This window comes from Anthonomus grandis, chromosome 16 (assembly GCF_022605725.1).
Source record: "Anthonomus grandis grandis chromosome 16, icAntGran1.3, whole genome shotgun sequence".
Lineage (NCBI taxonomy): Eukaryota > Metazoa > Arthropoda > Insecta > Coleoptera > Curculionidae > Anthonomus > Anthonomus grandis.
In genome coordinates, this window is record NC_065561.1 from 8,277,790 (window position 1) to 8,299,778 (window position 21,989).

At 33.6% G+C, this 21,989-nt stretch overlaps 1 protein-coding gene across 1 annotated transcript in view; it reads left to right on the top strand.

Annotated features, from left to right (window-relative positions):
- Nucleotides 1–920: 920 nt before the first annotated feature.
- LOC126745496 (ubiquitin-conjugating enzyme E2 J2-like) overlaps nt 921–21,989 on the top strand; it is a 28,798-nt gene continuing 7,729 nt past the window's right edge. The window contains exons 1-3 of the mRNA XM_050453365.1: nt 921–1,354; nt 1,436–1,670; nt 15,701–15,838. Of these exons, the coding sequence (XP_050309322.1) occupies nt 1,221–1,354; nt 1,436–1,670; nt 15,701–15,838 (507 nt within the window). The 5' untranslated portion in view covers nt 921–1,220. The remainder of the gene's footprint in view (nt 1,355–1,435; nt 1,671–15,700; nt 15,839–21,989) is intronic.

Here is a 21,989-nt window from a genome sequence, read left to right on the forward strand (position 1 = left end):
GAACCCTCTAAAAGGCAAAAAATAACATAAAAAAATTAATTACGTTGCAACGCCGCATGGAAATTTTAAAAACGTTATATCAAAGTAAAGTACTCTCTTTGCCTCACATTTTGGAACCATAATATATAGGGCGTACCATTTAAAAAAAATCATATTTTACAGTAACTTTTTTGTGATACACCTAGTATACATAAAAATATTTTTAGTTCGTAGGTTTTTGTCAACCCTGCAACTTTGCTGTAGAACTTTTTGCTCTACCACGTATAGACAGTATAGACTTCCTCTGCATCAGACAGCCAGTGTTCATTAAGAGAGAGTAGGTCAATATTTAAATTGGATTGGAGGAATGCTTCTAGAATTTTGAAACGTAAGGATTAAATATTAAGGTTTACAATTTTGTTTTTTATTTTTGCTGATGGAGGCCAATAATTTCAAGAGAATACTGAAAGTTAGAGCAAGCAAGTATACAAATTCTGGAAAATTTAAAATACAGGAATTTATTATAATATAACCTAAAGTGGGGCCCAAATGAAGCCCTTAAACAGGCTGAACTACTTAAAAACTAGACACTATAGATAAAAATATCAAACTTAACGTAGAAGTCTAAATAAACTGAACTAATTCGACTTATCAACACAAACTACAAAAGACGAGCAAAACAGTACAAAAACAATCAGAATAATTAACGTAGTTACATTTTCATAACAATATTATTTCTGGTGACCTGCTTAATAAGTTAATTTGTTCTTGTTGCAATCTTTTCTCAACTAAATTCAGATTGAAACAATTACAATGTATGTAATATGTGTCGTTCCGATTGGGAAATAAGCGCCGATCGCAAACGGCTTGTAAACGCACCTTGTGTGTGCAGTATGTCACCTGTTAGACTGTTAGCTATCAGTTGTCACTCCTAAGACACCTGCCACTTTTATTTTTTGTTTTGGAGTTTTTGCTGTTTGTGATTTCGAGTTGGAATTGAAGTTGAAAGTTTATCTCCACTGAATATCTAGGATTCCCGGAAAAACTATTTTTTGTCGATTTTTTCGCTAATTACTTTAAATCTTGAAATTTAAGCATCAGTTTAATTTGAACCAAACTATTAAATATTATAATCATATTTAAACAACTATTGAAGTGAAGTGCTGATCACAATGAGTTAATGTGTGTACTCATTGTGATATATACTTTTTGGGAAGTAACACCATATTAATTAATTCGTCATGCCTCCCGTAAAATACAATAACTGTGCTAGCAGAGGAGCCACATCTCGCTTAAGACAAGATTATCTGCGGTTAAAAAGAGATCCTGTCCCTTATATTATTGCAGAACCTTTACAAACTGATATTTTAGAATGGTAGGAAACATTTTGTCTATAATTTCTTTAGATCAGTATCCTGTTTTATTATAGAACTTGTTTTTATTCTGTCTCTTTTAGGCACTATGTAGTAACAGGACCAGAAAACACACCTTATGAAGGGGGTTATTTTCATGGTAAACTAGTATTTCCTGGAGACTTCCCGTTTAAGCCTCCTGCCATATACATGATAACACCCAATGGCAGATTTCGCACCAACAGGAAGCTTTGTTTGAGTATATCAGATTTTCACCCTGACACATGGAATCCTACATGGAGCGTCTCTACAATTCTCACAGGACTGTTAAGTTTTATGGTAAGAAAAAAAATACTCTGAGTTTGTTGATGTAAAACCTGAGTAAAAAGTAATTTTGCTATATTATGTAATTCATCTCTGATGCCATTTATTTTATCATCGGCAACAAGAACTAAGTAAGTAAAAGAACTAACTATAGAATATAGTATGTGTCTTTTGAGGTCTGATCTAACATTTAAACTTTTTGTTAATGTATTGTTCAACAATAACTTTTTGTAGGCTTAAATGGGACTTGTACATCTAAAGCAGTAACTGACATTTTGAATTCAAATATTTAGTTACTATCTTAGACTCTTGTATTGTAATAATAATAATTCTTTGCAATTAATTAAAGAGTTAAACCTAAAGGTTATTTCTGCTTTTTAATTTGTTTATTAAAAATTGCTAAGTATTTATACCATAAAGGCTCAAAACAACAATATTAAAAGCTCTATATAAAGATAAACAGAATCACACAGCAATTTGCTGTATTTCTAGAGCACAATTCATAAATTATAATAGGTTATCTGAAGAATGAATATTATGATTAGGAAAACATGTAAAGTAGGGATTTCGACCCAAAAAATCTGAGGATCCCGGATAATATCAAAGGTCCACAAATCCCTGGATTATACAGTTTAATCTTATGAAAAAAAGAATGACTAAACTTATTTTAATCCCATAAATCCTGAAATCAATTAAATCTGATACCAGAACAATTTACAATTAATTATCTACTCTTTTAAATATGGGGAATCCAAGCCAAGCCAGGCAGCTATAACTTGTATTAACTATTATTGCTACCAATTTAGCCTTTTTTTGCATTTATTTAGACAGAAATATCCTGATATCCACCCATATCTCAAGATTGAAAAATTGTTTTGGGAAAATGATCATGTAAGAACAATAACTAGTTCTCGTTGATCTGCAATTAATAAAGACACCAGAATTAATGTGTTATTAGCCATTGAAGAAAATCGTACTATTCCCACTAGGCAGGCAGCGCGCGAATTGAAAGTGAGCCAGTCTTCAGTAGTAAGGGTTCTTGAAGCAGACAAATTTTATCCTTATAAACTAACAATTCTCCAGGAACTTAATGAGGAGGATGCGGATAGAAGAATTGAATTTTGTGAACAATTTATGGAATTAATGGAATAATGTAACATTCTCTTTTCCGATGAGTCTACATTTATGCTGTATGGAGAAGTAAATCCTCAAAATTGCGGTTATTGGGCACAAGAAAATCCATGTTGGATGAGGCAAGGCCACACTCAAGAAAGAGTAAATGTTTGGGGAGGAATTCTAGGTCAGCAAGTTATAGGCGCAATTTTCTTCAAAGAAAATGTAAATGGAGCAAGGTACTTACAGTTTTTACAAGAAGAACTAATTTCAAATCTAGCTGTTCTATTCCTCCCTGATCCATTAAAAGCTGATATGCCGAATAGAAACATCTGGTTTCAGCAAGATGGTGTGCCTCTCCATTTTGCAACACCTGTTGGAAGCTATCTGGATACTATTTTTACAGGCAGATGGATTGGCAGGAGAGGACCTTTGGATGGCCACCAAGATTGCCCGATTTGACTCTGCTGGATTTTTTTCTATGGGGATATTTGAAAGTTTATGTGACCAAGCCGGCAAATATTTATTTATTTATTTACGGAATCCATTTACAAAAGTGTTCAATAGCATACTTATACAAACATATATATTCAGATACAAAACCATCTATAAATCAATGAAAGGTGTAGATGAGTTAATTAATTAAAGCCTCTATGAAATAATATTCTTTAACTGCCCCTTAAAAGATGTAATCCTAGAGTAAAAAAAGCTTATCTATCCTGACAGACCATTAGCACTTCGAGCCATTAGTGTAATTGACTCATTAATACCATAATTGGTACAGTGGAATGGGACTGAAAATATTTCTGATTGTCTATTCAATCTGGAAGGCACCCTAAGTTTAAAAAGAGACAATAACTCGGGACCTAACAAGAGAACAATAAAGTAATTTAAAAGTAAACAAAGACAAATCAGTTGTAGACCGTTGGATAAAACCCAGCATTTTCATTGCCCTACCAGTCACCTGATTGATGTGACTTTTAAAAGACAACCTGGAGTCAATAAATATTCCTAAGTCAGAAACCTCTGTTTTGCCACCAATTGCTACATTATTTATTTTATAAAGAAAAGCAATAGGATTTCTTTGCTTAGAAAAAGTCATCTTATGGCACTTATTGATATTAAGGGCCATTCTATTCAAGTGGCACCAATCAAAGAACAAATTAAGGTCTTTTTGCAGGAGCACAGCATCAGAAAGGGATGTGATAGGTCTAAATAGCTTCACATCATCAGCAAACATTAGCACACTACAATTTTCAAGATTCCAAACTAAATCAATCAAAAAGAGGCAAAACAAAACAGGGCCTGAGTGAGAGCCCTGAGGCACCCCAGATGGCACCAAAATTTCAGAGGAACATGTACCTCCAAGATTAACAATCTGGGTTCTACCTCTGATGAAACCCAAGATCCACTGAAGAAGAGGACCCACAATACCTAAAGCCCTAAGCTTCTGCAAGAGTACCCCATGGTTAACCCTATCAAAAGCCTTGGAAAAATCTGTGTATATTGAGTCAACCTGAAGTCCCTTCTCCAAGCTGCGGTAGAGGTAGTTGACATACAGCACCAAATTAGCATCAGTAGATCTGCCTTTTATAAATCTAAATTGCTCAGGATTAAATAAAGATTTAAAACTTCAGGCAATCCTATGACTTACCAGGCAGTCAAGCAGCTTTGGCAACTCAGATTGGTTACACACAGCCCGATAATTGGAAATTTCATTTCTACTACCAGATTTAAAAATGGGTTTTAGAAAACTTCTCTTCCAGAGAGTGGGATAAGAACCAGTACCTAGAGATTTGTTGAAAATGAACAGTATTGGTTTTGTAAGAACACAAACACATTTCTTTAGGAAGAATGCCGGAATCCCATCTGGTCCAGAGCAGAGCTTATTCTTAGAGGAAGTAATAATCTCATAAACATCCTGCGTTGACAGAGTTAAATTGCTCAGACAAATTGATTTATCAAAATCAAAAGATGGTATGTCATTGACTTGCTCATCCGAATAGACGGATGAAAAGTATTCTGCAAACATATTTGCCCTAATGTGGTGTACCTCAAGGGTCAGTGTTGGGTCCTATTTTATTTTTATTTTTATTTTTATTATACGTTAATGACTACGTTAATGGATTCATTGATAGTCCTGTACTTCTTTCTGGTGTACGTTTCATGGTGCCTAGGCTTAATGCTAGACATCCCCTAACATTCTTTCTGCCAAGGCCTCATACCAACATCCTGTTGAAATCGCCACTATATACAATATGCGCTATATTTAATCGGATCTGTCACATGTGCGATATAAATTTCTCTCCGGTTCATGTGATTATCGATATCTTGGTGGATCATTACTCTTGGGATTAGGGCCCATGTGTTTAAGTTATAGTTAGTAGGTATATTGTAGTTAATTTAATTTAATATTGTAGTTAATTTAATTTAATTTTGTTGAATATGTGATTATCTTGTTAAACTTTTATAATTGGGTTTTTATATCATATTAATAGTTATTTGTTCTAATTTTTTGGATAACTTTTGAGAATGTGACTTTACTTTACTCTTTTTCTTTTCTTTTCATTCTTTAAGGTTTGTTTGTGTGTGTTTTTTTTAACTATATTTTTCATTGTTTTGCAACTGTTTCCTGTTATTGGGCAAGTTGCCTGTTGGAAATAAAGGCTTATTATTATTATTATTATTATTAAGCTCTCTATCACTGCATGGACTAGTGTTTCAGTTTGCCGATGATACTACAATTCTGTGGCATAACAAAGATCAAAAAGTAGTCAGATCTCTCATAGTAGAGGACCTTCACAAAATTAAAGAGTGGTGCATCTGCAATCAGCTTGTATTCAATGTTGATAAGACTTTTGTTCTGGGCTTTAAGTGTAATGTAGAGGGTTTTTTTTTGATGAGCAGAGCCCACTACATGGTAAGGATTATTGTCGATTTCTCGGCCTCTTCATTGATGAGAGTTTAAGGTTTGACAACCACGTTTTGGGCCTCGCTGCTAAACTTTCTTCTGGTTGTTTTGCAGTCAGGGTTGCCAGGCATGAGTTGGGGGGGTTGTTTGCTTGTTCAGTTTATTTCGCCTTAATAGACTCTCATATCCGTTATGGGTTGCCATTTTGGGGTTTGTGCTCCAAGGGATTCCTTAACATGATTTTTACTATTCAGAAAAAAGCATTAAGGTATCTGTGTGGTGTTGGTCTGAGAGTCTCTTGTAAAGCTTTTTTTGTAGCTGAAAGAATTTTAAGTTTTCTCACTCTTTATATTGGAAACTGCAACACTCATACATAAGTCCGTAAGTCCACCATCCTGCACCAGTCATAATACTCGTCAAGTGGGCAACTTATCTCTTCGAATCCCCACCTCCTCACTTACAAGAAACTCTCTTATATTTATTAGTTGTAAAATATTTAATCATGTTCCTTTTTCGATTAGGACTGCTACAGACCTTAAAAAGTTTAGGAGAGAACTAAAGAAATTAATCTTACCAAAAGCTTACTACAGCATAGAAGAGTATTTTAACGATGCATTTTAATATTTAAAATTAATTATATATCTGTTGATCAGATTTATTTTATTATTATTTTTGTTTTATGTTGGTTCTCGCCTTTTCTTTTCTTCTTTTTTGGTTTTTTCGTTGTTTATATAAAATATGCTTCTATGTACAATCAAAATCGATTCTGTATTCTGTTTTTGTCCTGTATAACCAAATAAATACTTGTATTATAAATTCTAGGATTAGGAAACTTTTAGCACAAGTTTGTAAACTTAGCAAACAAAGTATATTTTGACTTTGACTTGACTTTGACTATCCGAGATATTCATACTGTATTGTATGCCATTCTGTAGGGAAGGCTAAAACCAGCTTTTATTTTGAATATATGACCAGAAGTACCTCGGATTGCTAGCGAGATTTATTTCCACCTTATTAATACATTGTTGATAGCACAACTTTCTTAAGTACTCACATTGATGTCTCAAAAATACAAATTCATCATATTCCTGCTGTTGACCACTAATTTTAAACTTTTTGTGAATTTGTTTGTTTCTTATGATCAAACTGCAAAGCTTTGAAGAAAACCAACATGGAAAAGAAGAAGTTTTGTACCTCTTTAGAGGAATAAACCTTTCCATTGAGGAGTAGATCACATTATAGAAAATTGAAACTATGACATCAATACTGCCGTCCTTAGTTAAAACATCCTAACTCGCAAATCGATAAAGCTGAGAAAATTGAGATTTTATGAAAATTAATATGCAGTCCAGTGGCGGCTCGCGCCCTGTAATCTAAGGTAGGCGACCTATTATTATAACAGTGCGCTCACCGAGTAGCCCGAGCTCCCCCTCCCCCCGCTTTTTCGGGATTTAAAAAAAAACATTGTGGTGCCACGGCCACTTGTTATTAATAATTTACTAAAATTAAGAAAAAAATAACGTTTTCAAAATCTTTTAAAATTACCTAAAAATAATAATTTTTTTTAAATTTAGATTTCAATAAAAAAAAAAATGCGGAAACTAAAAAAAAAACAAAATGAAACACACCTTTACAAAGTTGTATGAATTTAAATTATGATCCTAATTTTTGTGTTATATCCATATTTCATTTAATTTCACTAAATTCTTAGATATATACACTACCTACTGTTATTGACAGATACCTACTATAAGATGCAAAGATGCAGTAAATATTCTTCTATATTATAAACAAATACAAATAAATTAATTTTTATTAACATAGATCTTTTTTACTTACTTACCAAAAATGCATGGTTATTTAATTATGCATCTTTGAGCTTATGTAGTTTTCTTCTTTTTAATACTATTTCTAAAAAAGATTAAAGTTGAATACTATATAACTAAAAGATATCATAATATTCTTATACTTAACATAGAGTTTGTTCTTAATTTTGGATTTTTAATTTTTTTTTTGTTTTTTTTTATTTTAAAATTTTTTTTTTGTTTTTTTTTTTTAGTTTTTTATTTTAGTTGTAAAACAACTAATTTTTATAAATAAGGTTTATTCTTCTGTCCTTTAAAAGTGCAAACCTACTTATTATTAAATCTGTAAAATTATCAGATCCCTGTAAAGAGCAAAAGAGTTCCTTTTCGATGGAAATTAAAGCAAGTGATGATAAGCGCTCATTACCTATTTTATTTCGGGAATATGTTTTTATGCGTTTAAGGCGTGAAAAATTACACTTAACTCATTAATTAGTTGCTGTTTGTCAAAAATATTTTTATAAAGGTTGGTGACACTTGTAACTAAAGAAGGAAAATTTTTCTTATACTCTTGGAACTTAGAAGAATCAACCAATGCAAAATAAGTTAACTGCGATAGATCTGCAAACCGAACATCTATTTGCGTCGAATTATTATCAATAATCTCATAAAATAAAATTCGCAAAGAAGACTTTTCATCCCCTTTGATAAAATTCTAATTTTTGCTTCTTCAAAAAATTGTTCGAAGGTTAATTCATTCCGCAAGGACTGTAGACGCTCTTTTGTTAAAAATACCTGTTTTTGACAATAAGCTATATCTAAAGACTTTTTTTGCAAAATACTAAATAGTGGATCCGTAATATCAAATACATTTTTGTAAGCCGCGGTTAAAAAAGAAAATTCTAAACCTTTCATAAATCTAAGATATCCCTTTGCCCCGTTAATTGACTCGGATGATGAAGATTGATCGTCAATAATTGTTTGAAAAACTTTTTTTAAGTCATTCCATTTTGAATCTAAAAGATGAACGATTTTTGAACGTGAAGCCCATCTGGTATCTACAGCAGTCGGTATCCTTATTCCAACTATAGAGTCCAAAATAAATGTTCGCTTTGCAGATTGATGGAAGAAGCCGGGAATTGAAGATACGCTCGCAAAAAAAAAACGGCAATTTTTAATAGTTTTTGCTCCATTCTGTAGAACTAAGTTTAATAGGTGCGCACTGCAATGTGTAAATAAAGCTAATGGAGCATCGTCTTTTCATTCGCATTTTTTTTTTGCAAACCATTTAACGAACCAGCCATTACGCTAGCGCCATCATAACATTGACCAACTAAATTTTTCTTATAATCGAAAGGACTTAAAACAGAAACAATTAATTCGTCTGCCGTTCTATCTTGACTTACATCAAAAAATCCCAAAAATCTCTCTTTAATGTCACCAGATTGGTTTACATATCTGACCGAAATAGCGCATTGTGATTTTTCTAAAATGTCAGTAGTGTCATCAGCTTGTACAGAAAAAAATAATGCTTCATTTATTTCTTTATGTATCGTCTCCAAAAGATGTTCAAAGATACAACCTATTATATCGTTTTGGATAGTCTTAGACGAACCAGAAAAATTATTGCCTATTTTTTTTAAATGGTTTTGCATTTCGATGTCACGTTTAATTAACAAGTTAAATGTTTCACGAAAATTGCCAGTGTTAAAAGAATCAGATTTTTCATTGTGGCCTCTAAAAGATAATTCTTGTTTTGCAAGATGACAAGTGACATCAATCAAATAGCTCAATAAATTTCTATTTTTTCTTACATCCTCGTTATAGGATTTTAAAAACAAAGAAGACTGTATTTTTAATGCATCCTGTATAGTGCTACTATTTTTTTGCAAGCGCTTTAGACTAAGGTAGCTACTCATATGCTCCTTTGACGATTCATGTTTTTTTATGCTAGCTGACAGATTTTTTAAATCGCAAAAACCCAGAGACACGCAAACATTACTTCTATTACCTCCTAAAAGTATACAAGGCCAACAAAACAAACTTTGTTTAAAATAACTACCACTTAACCATTGATGAGTTTCGAACCACTGGGTCTTAAAGGATCGCGAGAATGCTTGGCCTTGCTTTTTGTCAGGTTTTAAAATTGAAAGGGGGAGTGTAGGGCGACCAATAGAAATTATTTCCCTACGATCATTTTCAGTTAGGCGGGAAAATGGGGTTTCTTGTAAAGAACAAATTACATCATGCACAGTGGTTTCGGCGAGATTATTGGCCATTCTAAAAAAATAGTAAAAGAATCAAACAACTAGGTTAGGTATGCACCTCTACTTCTACAAAAATTACCTACTTTCTACTCTGTATTACAATATTATCAAAAATATACAACCCCTTAATAGGTACCTCTACTACCTCTACAAACTTTAATAGCACAATTATTATTCTAATATACTTATACTTATCTAATATAAACCAAATTCAAAATTCAATGGAGAAGCAACCATACGACGTACGACAGCAGAAAAATCGTTCAAAGCTGAAAGAAACGGAAGAAACCAGCCACAAACCGTTAATGAATAAAAACAAAACCCCGCCAAGAAAAATCTGGAATTATTTTCCTCCTATCATATTATTAGTATTAATTAGTACCATCACCACATCTTTATTGCTCCTATGTAGTTTTAAATAAGTGCAACAAAGACGCCACACAGCACAAAATCCCGCCCCACCATTGATTTTCCATTGAACGAGGGCTCATCTCATCCGTGATTTAATTATCATATTGAAACTCACCCAATTGTACTAAAAATTAAATACGTTATAAAAATCGTAGTCATTGCTTGAAAATTTTACAGCAAAAAACCTAGACTGCCATGAAAAATGTACATTTTAATATTTTTTACATTTAAGTAAGAAAACAGAATTTGTATTGCGTGCTACATTTTTTTCCACTTGTGCTAGATTTAGTACAATCCTACTCTAAAATCACCAGCCCTTTCCCCTTTATCGATCGACGAACGAGCGCTTCGAGCGATTTGACGAAGACGGTCGAAGGCGCCCGAATTGTCCGCCTAACAGTGCACTTTTTGTCGCATAGAATAATTTTGCTTCACGTCGGCCGCTGTAAGTTTTGTATAGGAGATTGCCGCCGTAGAGACCATTAAATACAGGCGGTTGGAAATATCGCCTTCCCATACATAATATCGTATTCATTTGATTTTATGAGGCGTGTCACTTTAGACTAGCTCAGGTTTCACTTAAAGTGGCGATAGATGCATGCGTATTAACATTAGACTAGGAGGTTTATCAGATATTTTAATATTACATTAAAAAGAATGATTATATTATATAAATTATAATGGTAATTTTTTTTCAAATTTACAAGTGAATTTTATAAGGTAGGCGGCGCCTACCTTGCCTACCCTGACGAGCCGCCGCTGATGCAGTCCTCATGTTTTGAAGTAATTCCCTGATTTTTTTTATACCCTGATTTAATATTTGGTGAAATTTTAGAAAAAAAAGTTAGATAGGACTTTTTAACCTAGTAAGGTAATTATAATAAAAAAATGTATATATATTTCAACTGATTTTTATTAAAGACACATTTCAAATTAACATTATAACTAAATTACTCACTAATAAAACATTAGAACATTAAAAAAAAGGATGAAAGTAAATCATGAAATCATTATGAATGGAAATCAGTTACTGAAAAAGTGCTTTACTTTTACTGGAAATTTACATTATCTTTATTGTCAGTATCATTATTTTGGGAAACGGCTAATTCCTCCAAAATATCATTCGGTTAGCCGGAATAATAGGACGTAGCTTAGAAATCAGATCTTGTTTTCTTTTTAATTTTACACCTCGACATTGTGTTTGGCAAGAAGGTTTTGGTTCTTCTGAAAAGGCATTTTTGTAATACAACACATTTTATCCCCTTTTAAAGTGCAAATGTACCATATTCTGCAAGTAAGTTTTGGGAACATTTTTTTGAAGCTTAAACTTGGATGAACAATCTTTCCATTCAAAAAAGTTTTGTATGTATCTCTTTTACATGGACCTTAGATGAGTTTGCCTTTTCTACAGCCGATTTAAAATCATTAAAATCGAATACCTTACCGTACCTTTTCAATAATTGTTCTATCTGGAACGAGTCCGCGGACATAAAAGTGTGACCAGATTGAAAGTATTTTATTTCCAAATTCTCCAGTTCAGTTTCGATAGAGTTTACAACGTAAAGAAAAAAATAAAACCCAATTTTTGTTTTGAGCTGCACAGTCGTCAAGCCGGATCGTAACATAAGTCTCTGTTATATAAAAAAAAAAAGTTGAAAATACATTTTTCTTATTTCGACCCACAACCCCTTCATGCCATATTATTGCCACTTGCCTAGCACTTTTCGAATATGCCCCTACTGGCACAAATGAATATTCTACAAACGGAATGCTACTTAGGACAATTTAACTTAGAAAAGGATAGATAGGACATTATAATTTGGGAGTATCGTCTTTTCTGCACATCGAACAATATATTTAGGTGAATTTAAGGCATAAAAAATGTAGTTAGGACTTTTTAATTTAGCCAAGGAGGTAGATACCATTTGATAGGTCAATAAAATGTAATAAGCCAAAAAAAGAGAATTTTGTAGTTAGGACATTTTAACTAAGGAGGGCAGAATAGATGTCTCTCCCAAAAACAATTGATTCCAGTCTATCCCAGCAAGGCAATCGTTAATTGCTATGTAATCTTCCTTACCAAAATCATAAAAATATTCCTCATATATCATATCATCAGAATTTTCTGCACAACAAAGCTCAAAACTAGTTGCTGTATGGTGCAAGCTATTCTCAAAAATCTTGTCTATTGCACGTTTGACACTAATTAAATCTGAGCTACTAAATACAAGATCCAAGGCAATCCCGTTGGTATTTAAAACCCCATTTACCTGAAAAAAGTTATAGAAGCTAAAGCAGTTGGCAGAGAAAGCACAGACTCTGTCATTCTCTAGACAACCACCAACCACCAAACCAAGATCATCATTCTCCCATCTAGCATGTGGTAAATTATAATCCCCTGCCAAGACAAACAAACTACTTGAATATCTACTATATACATGTTCAACGGATTCACAATGGCTTAAATAGGCTTCAAGTGGAGATAGAGATGGTATATAAATGCAACCAACAACAAAGCTTTGATTGTCAATTCTAAAAGTCAAATAGATCTGATAAATATCCACATCAACAAGTGGGATACCAATTCTATGTGTACATAAACTCTTTTTAGCCGCAATCAATACACCACCCATTTGACCACCCGCCTTGGACCCATTTGACGATCATATATATATAAATCATAGTTTGGTACTCCAATTTCAGCATCTGAATATTCAGATGTTAACAAAGTCTCTGCAATCATAACAATATCATAGCAGTAACAACTAAGTGCCTGCTGAAAATCTTTTATTTTAGTTCTCATACCACCTGTATTAGCATAATACACGCAAACACCTGAACCAGAAGGGCCATCCCGCACTAAATTATGGTTTGATTTTGATGAACATTTATCTTGCGCTTATTATTTAATCAAAATTTTCGCAAGATAACCCCTCTAGGCCAGTTATCCGGCCTAAAAAAAATCATCCCTGCAATCGCCGTTGATGCTTATTTTAAAAGAAATCGCCTCATATTGAGGAGTTGAAAACTAGAATAAAGCAAGAGTGTCGAAACATTTCTACAGAATGCATAGGAAACGTTCAAAATGAATTTGTAGTACGCTTAGGGCATCGCAAAATAGTAAATGGTTTAGATTTTGAAGACTTATTAAAGAAAAAGATTTAAAACAACCCTCTTTAAGTTTATGAAATACGTTTTTTTAACGGCCTGTATCTTAAAAACATTCGAATAAAGGTATGGCATCTGACACATCAAAATGTTTGGAATTTTGTGGAGAATCCAAAAATATAATAACATATAGGATATCCGATTTAAAATAAGAAAGTTGGTATTAGCCCCGCCTACATGGCACACCCTGTACAAAAAATGTTTTATTGTAAAAAATGCGCAACTTACAATCTCAAATGACGTGTCCGAGCGTTTTTTCGAACACGCCCCCTTTTATTTATTATGGAATTTATTCCAAGTTACAGACTCGCACTGTATATACAGGGTGTCCCGTAATTAATTGGACATAGGTTAATGTAGGATACCTGACAAGAAAATAAACCGTTTGAGCTCAATATCGCTTTGAAAAATGTTATTGGTTTTCGTTCTACAGGGTGTTAAAACTAATTTTTTACCATTTCCATATCAACATTTATTGAAATATTTTGAAATTAAAGCATTTTTTATTAGGTTGCGTATGAACACTTAATCTAAAATTTGATTAACAATGATAAAATTAGAAAAGGCTGTTGATTATAATAATTGTTCAAAATGTTCAGTATCCACTAGGACACATTGTCTAATTCTTTTATTTAAATTTTGCCTAACGCCAAACAATGATTCTTCTTGGGCCCTGATGGTATTAACTCCTTTCACAATCTTTTGCCACAATTCCTGACGGTTATTTATTTTATTTTTATACACAAGTGATTTCAAGTAGCCCCAGAAATAAAAATCTAAGGGATTAAGATCGGGACTACGCGCAGGCCACGGATATTCACTACCTCTACCAATCCATTTATGAGGATAAATTTCGTCCAAGTAATTTCTGACTTGCAGTGAATAATGTGCCGGTGCACCATCGTGCATATACCAACTGTCACGTCTTAAATTTAGGGGCACATCTTCTAGAAGAATGGGTAGATCATTCTTCAAGAAATTTAGATAACGTTCTCCATTAAGCTAAGCTGGCAATTCAAACGGTCCCACAATACAATCCCCAAAGATACCACACCAAATATTTATTGAAAACTCATGTTGAAAATGGTGTTCTTGGAAAGCATGAGGATTTTCCATCGAATAGATATGATTGTTAAGCCAATTAAAAACACCTCTCCTTGTGAACATGGCTTCATCCGTAAATAAAATTTTATTACAAAAAAATGGATCATTTAATTGGCGCTCTCTTAAAAATTGACTGAATTGGAGTCTTGCAGGAAAGTCTTGAGGAAGAAGATTTTGAACTTGAGTGAAATGATACGGATACAGTTTTTCTTGGCGTATAATTTTGGACACAGAAGATTTCCTTACACCAGTGGCTGCCTCAATACGTCTTGTGCTGGTTTCAGGATTTTCGATAACACGAATCAAAATTTCATCTTCCATATCTGCTCCAATTATCCTTGGTCTTCCCGCATTTACGTTTTTTGAACGAAATGAGCCCGTTTCGCCTAATTTATCGTACAACGCTTTAAATGTTTGATGATTTGGCTGCCTTCTATCCGGATACATATCTAAATAACGCTGCGCTGCTCTTCGACTACGAAAATTTTCTTGAGCATATACGCATACCATATCCCGCATCTGAGCATTAGAAAAATCATTGTGACGCGGCATTTTTAAGCGAAAATAACACAACAAGAACACGAGCTTTAGCCAAATTAAAGACTTACTTATTAATACTTCACCTTGACAGGTCGTACTTATGATGTGTTCATCCTAGGCAAAGCCTACTTTGTAAAACTCCGATAATAATTTGTTCATACGCAACCTAATACAAAAATGCGTTTATTTCGAAAACGGTCAACTTTTTGGAGATCGAAGAAGTATACCTTTTTTGACTAGAATTAAATGCTGTTTTATTATTTTCACTCGCAAATGTGCGTACAGGTAGGTCAAAAAAGTTATGACCATTTTAATCACTCAATGTTGTTGTATGTGGCGCCATCTAGTGGTAATGGGAAAATAGATATCATATTCGTGTTCCTCATCCCAAATAATAAGAGTACGCCAAATTTTAGGTTAATCTGTCCAGTGGATTCCAAAATATTTCAATAAATGTTTGGTAAAAAATTAGTTTTAACACCCTGTAGAACGAAAACCAATAACATTTTGCTAAGCGATATTGAGCTCAAACGGTTTATTTTCTTGTCAGGTATCCTACATTAACCTATGTCCAATTAATTACGGGACACCCTGTATAAATATGGCAGAATATAACATTATTTATAGTAAACTAATATTTTTGTATAAATATTTCTGCATAATATAAAATAGTATTAAAAAAAAAATTAATTGGTTTTGTATTTTTGTTTTCAATATTTTTTTCAGCTTGAAACAAGCCCGACACTAGGAAGTATTGAGACTTCAGAATATGACAAACGACAATTTGCTTATAACTCCTTGGAATTTAATCTTAAAGATAGCCAGTTTTGTGAGTTATTTCCTGAAACAGTGGACCAAATTACTGTAAGTAAAATAATTTTCTATTACAAATATACAGGGTGTATTAACAAGGCATCCGGCAAAGATAGTGCCTAAACTATACAAGGTAGAGTAAAAAGTTCTATAGCAAAGTTGTAGAGTTGCCAAAAATCTACAAACTAAAAATATTTTTACATATGGTGGGTCACAAGAAAGTTACCATAAAATATGTATATTATTTCACAAAATGATTAGGCATGAAGAGAGCTTTACTTTGATGTGACATTTTTAAAATTAGCATGTCAGGTTGCCAAGTAATTATTTTTTTTGTGATGCTTTTTAAGGTTTGTTTAAAAAATTATTTAACTACAGATTCAATATAGATTAACGAAAATGTGTGCCGCAGTTAGTCTAAGTTACCTAGCATGGCAGTGATATTAAAATAACTTTTGGATTACAGGTTTGTTCAATGTTTCTAAAAAAATTTCAAATTTACCAACATGATATATGAATATATTAAAATTTTTAAATGAAATTTCTATCTAATTAAATACCTTAATTTTTTGTTAAATATTTCCTATACCTAAACCATTTACTTTTTAAGATATACTAACTTTTGTGTAAGGTAAGCATGAAAGGGGTAATTTAGGATTTTTTATCAAGATTGCTAAAAAAAAATTTTTAAATTCTGGCATGTAGTTAATTGTTAAAGACTAGCAATGTCAATCGTCAATCTCCTTTGGATCTTAGTTTTAAATATAAAAAACCATGGATTATTATTTATCTCAAAAAAAAAATTAACTAATCTAACCTAACATCTCTACATATTCTATGAAAATATACTAACAATCTAACTTAATTCAGAACTGCTTGTTGCTTGTTGAAAAAATTTTTTATAAAAAGGTAAATCCGCAAACAATAAGAAAGGCAAAACAGCTGCATTTTAAGTGTCAATTGGAGGAGGCATAAAATAAGACCAGAGAAAATTGGGTCATTAATAATTAGAGGCAATGGATGTAAATCAAACAAACATATAACATTCCGAGAAATAATCTATCTTTTCTCAAACAGAATATATAATAGTAAATTATTTTATTTATTTATTTACTTCCATTGACATTTACAACATTTACAGAATACAAAAGTATATACAGATATGATCATTCTAACTTCGCCTATAGGAATTATATATCGCGGTAGGTCTGGCAACGTTGTGACAACATATTCGAAGCAGCGGACCCCGCCGAAGCCCGAAACCTTTCAGTATTCTTAAGGCGTTCAAGCGGGGATGCACTGCTCTATGGTAAATTAAAACAAAAATTGTTTCATTTGAGTCTTTGCTGCTACCTGTCCTAAAAGCAAAAAATAAACTAAAAACCGACTGCAATAATGTTGTAAACATAAATTAACTAAATATTGGACAGGAAATTAAAAAATTAATTCAAAATAAAGCAAAAAATTAAGTTAATTTGATAATATTAAATAAAAATTAAAATTATTTTATGTCAGGTTCAAAAAGGCCACCCTGTTTAACAGTGCAGTACGTCAATCGGTCATAAAACGACCTTCTCGTATTCGACAAGATTTCAATGGAGATACTATTAAATGCTTGCCTAATTTTAACACAAAGCTCTTCTAAACTAGTAGCCCGTTCATTTTTGAGCCTATAAATTTGTTCTTTTAGGTATCCCCAAAGAAAAAAATCATTGGGGGTTAAATCGGGGCTTCTGGCTGGCCATTTAATAGTACCGTTTCCACTGATCGTTCGATCAGGGAAAGACGTTTCGAGAAATTGACGTACCACTTATTCGTTATGAGCGGGACAACCATCCTGTTGAAATCAAACTTGTTCTAAATTCATATTGAGCCCTCGAATAGCAGGAAGAACTTCATCCCTCAAAAGATTAAGGTATTCTGTATATACTGTCTGTATTATGGATTAAGGTATATTGTTGGCATTAAGGTTTCTATCGATAAAAAAGGGCCTATAATTGAATTACCTAAAATGCCAGCCCATACATTAACCTTTTGAGGGTATTGTGTATGTGTTGGTATGCTTATGTGCTTATTTTCCCTCGAATAACCCACTGTAATGGACGTATTATGTTTACCACAAATAGAGAAAGAGGACTCATCTGGAAACAAAATGTTACTAATAAACATTTCGTCCCGATTTGTCTTTCCAATACGTCATGACAAAATTCCATCCGTCTGTCATGGTCCTGTGGGTAAATTTCTTGAGTTTTTTGCAACTTATAGCACTTGTACTTATTTCTTTTTAAAATTCTTCTAACCCTTAAAGGCTCAATACCCGTTTCTTTGGCACTGGTTGTACTGTGCCAAGGAAAGTTCATTTCAGCAGCAGCACAAACATTAACCTCTCGAAGCTCCCTTTCTTCGCCTAGCGGTCTAACAACAGGTGATTGCTCATTTGCGTAGCATTTTCTGCAATTTTGCAAGCACCCAAAGACTCAAACCTATGGATAATTGCAAAAATTGTGCTGCGTACGGGAATGGGCCGATTTTCGAACGTGAATGCAGTTCTGCCTGATATTTCATCGACAGAACTGCCGGCATAATACCACTTAATAATTTGCTTTTTTTCCTTAAGAGAACACATTTTAACAAGAAAATAGCGAGCGCTTTTAAATTTATCTTTGCTGATAAAAATAACATTAAACGTTTAAAATGCAATCTCATATTGGCGGTGCAGTGTGGTGGGGATAAGAATTGTCTTGATTTTTCAGGAACCAGCGGAGAGCCGTGCGGCAGAAATATCAATGTTGCCAAACGTATTAATTTGTAAACGGCATGTATTATGCCTGTCTGTCTGTCTGTCTGTCTCATACGGACTCCATATGTCCCCTCTCGCTTACACTCATAGACTATTTCCTATAGGCGAGTGACAATTAAACTTTAAGATTAACTTAAGATTAATCTAATTCCAGATTTTTTAAAGCGATTGTATGAACAACAGAAAAAATCAAGATTTTCTGTGTGCTTGTTGACTGTTGCAGAAATTCTGGTGACTGGATTCTGTAAATAATATGTTGTTCGGCAGAAAGGGAGAGAAGTAAATGATTTTGGGTTGTGTAAAGGATTGAGAAGAGAGCAAGGCAGTCAGAACATTTTGTTATTCCATTTTGGCATAGTCTGATCAGTAGAAAGAAGTGTATCTGATCTTAAAAGGATAAATCTCATAACATTGCTTAAAAAGCTTAGGAATGGACGATTTTTGTTTTTATGGTAAACACAAGCACAAGAGGAAAGTCCTATGTCACTCTTGGAGTGGTGCTTGCGCGAAGATATTTGTGGGCATTTGTCTTGAATCGATGTAAGTTGTATGCGTCGGGAAATATGTGAGGTGGAAGCCCGTTCCACAAAGAAGATGTTCTCCAGATGAATGAGTCCCGATACAGCGACGTCCTTGGGGTAGGCAGGTGGACTCGATGTTGATGAGCCGCAACTGCTAGACGCGTCCTTCTTGCCGGAACAGCCGTGGGTGGAATCAGGCCTGCCAGCTCAGACGAGCACTTACCGTGATAATAACGGTAGAATAAACAGAGATCAGCCACCTTTCTCCTGTGCTCCAGACTATCCAGACTCTTTCTCAGTTCTGGTTTGTCGATAAGACGAATGGATATGATGCTTATGGGGCAGTAATTAGACACATCGTTTTTATTTCCAGATTTAAATATTGGACAAACGTTGGACAGCTTCCAATTATGAGGAAACAGACTTTGAATGAATGAATCACTAAATATTTTGTACAGAGGGAGATAAAGAGAATGGCAGCATTCCTTTAACACCCTCTTGGGAATTTAACTTTTGAAAGTGCAGTTTCAACATCAGTAGGACTTGATGAAACTTAATAATAATATCGGTATCAAGTCAAATTTGGCATTTTGGTTGGGAGAACTGTATAAAGAAGAGGAATGCTTTGCAAAGAGTGTGTTCCTAATGTAATGCTGCTTAGTCTCACTAAGGAGCATTGCACTAGCCCTGCATGAAATATGAGAAAATTAACCGAACGTGAAAGAATCGAAATTTTTTGCATGATTGGTTTCGGAAATGTGTCGCGTACTCAAAAGGAGGCGGTTCAGTTGTTTAATGCAACTCATCCTGATCGGTCGCCTATTAGCCAAAGTATGGTAAGCAGAGTTGATGCGAAGTTTCGTGAATTCGGACATGTTCAGAATACTCAAAAAGCTGGTCGGGGTTCAATAACTGAAGAAGATGAACTTAACGTTCTGTTAACGGTCCAAGATAATCCCAAAGCCACAATCATAGGCACGGCTTCTAATGTTAATTTATCACGATCTAGTGTGCATAAAGTATTGAAAAAAGCAAAGTTCCACCCTTATAAAATATTCTTATTTCAAGAGCTATCGGAAGATGATTTTGATCGCTGAAATGAATTTTGTGAGCAAATGCAGCAATTATGAAATGATACCAATAATTTTGTAAGACAGATAATATTTTCTAACGAAGAAACGTTTACTCTAAACGACCATGTGAACAGACAGAATTGTCGATACTGGTCGAGCGAAAACCCTCATTGGTTCACAGAACGTCATACACAACACCCTCAAAAAGTCAAATGTGCGGTGCGGTATAGTGGAAGGAAGAGTTTTAGGACCTGACTTTTTTAAAGACACTCACTGGTAAGAGGTATTTGGACTTAAACAAAACAAAGGTAAGGACACAAAGTCACGGTCTCATCAAATCCATATAATTATTTTTTTTAAAAAGCTACACGTGTTTCGTTCCTATCGGAGCATCATCAGGCCTAGACCTACACAGATCACATTACAACTCTAATCTCACTCACACTAAACTCGGAGTTGTAATGTGATTTGTGTAGGTCTAGGCCTGATGATGCTCCGATAGGAGCAAAACACGTGTAACTTTAATAAAAATTATATGGATTTGATAAGACCGTGACTTTGTGTCTCTATCTTTGTTTTGTTTTCGTTTGGTCTCGTAGAGAAAAATGGATGATACGTTTCTATTTGGACTTAAAAATGATCTTATCCCTGCTCTGATACCTTTGTATCCGGATTTGGAAAAATCCGATATGCACCAACGTGATCTTTTTTTTTAGCAAGATGGAGCCCCGCCACACTATGCTTTACCCGTTCGCAGTTATCTATAAGAAGTTTTTTCAAATCGTTGGATAGGTAGACGAGGGTTTATTGAAAGGCCACCCAGATTTAACTCTCCTCGATTACTTTTTATGGGGATACGTCAGTACGTCACTAAACCAGCGAGTTTAGAAGATTTAAACGAACGAATACGCGAGGAAATTAGAAATATTTTTCCAGATGTCATTGACAACGTTCAAAAAGAATTTTTAAATCGCTTTGGTTGTTGTCAGGCTGTTAACGGTGCTCAATTCAAACATTTAATTTATATAGGTATTTCTTTAATTTTACATTTTATCATCATTTTTCGTTCAAAATTGCTTATGTAACCACTATTTATTTGTATCATATCCTTTGTAAAGAATGCGTTCTTTCTGATTCTGCATTAAAAATTGGGGTTTCCATTTAAAAAATATATTGATGACGTCATATCTTTTTTTTGAGTCACCCTGTATATTTAATTTCCACGTAGAAAAACCCTAAACCCAATATTAAAATCATTTTTATTGAATTTATCCGCTACTCTACGTCGAATGCACTGTATAATATAATAATACGTGTAGGACCACGTCCTACTTTGGAAATATCTCGTTGCAACGATCCTCGCGCCATTGAATGTCATTTCTGCTGTCTCATCCATAGATACTTTGAAAAAGCATCTAATTAAAATTGCCCTTTATCTTCCGGTGTACTTAATTAAGTGCCTAGAGTACCCAGCAGTCTACGTGGGTCATTCTGGCTGTAAAATTTCGCAGAGAATCAATGAACATAAACATTTAAAAAACTGAAGGTATTTAAGAAACTGATACCCTCATACCTATATTTACTATAGCCCTTAATAACCAACTTTAAGTGAATAATCTGTAATTTGTGTCATTTATTTCAATTATGTATTTTATTTATTTATTCATAGATGTCACTATAGCTATCCAATTTATTTATATTTTAACAACTGTTAATTTTTAGCTAGTCATTAAATGTTTATATTGTTTTATGCAGAAATGTCAAAGCATCTATTGGACGGGTCCATCTAACAATTACACTTTGTCTCA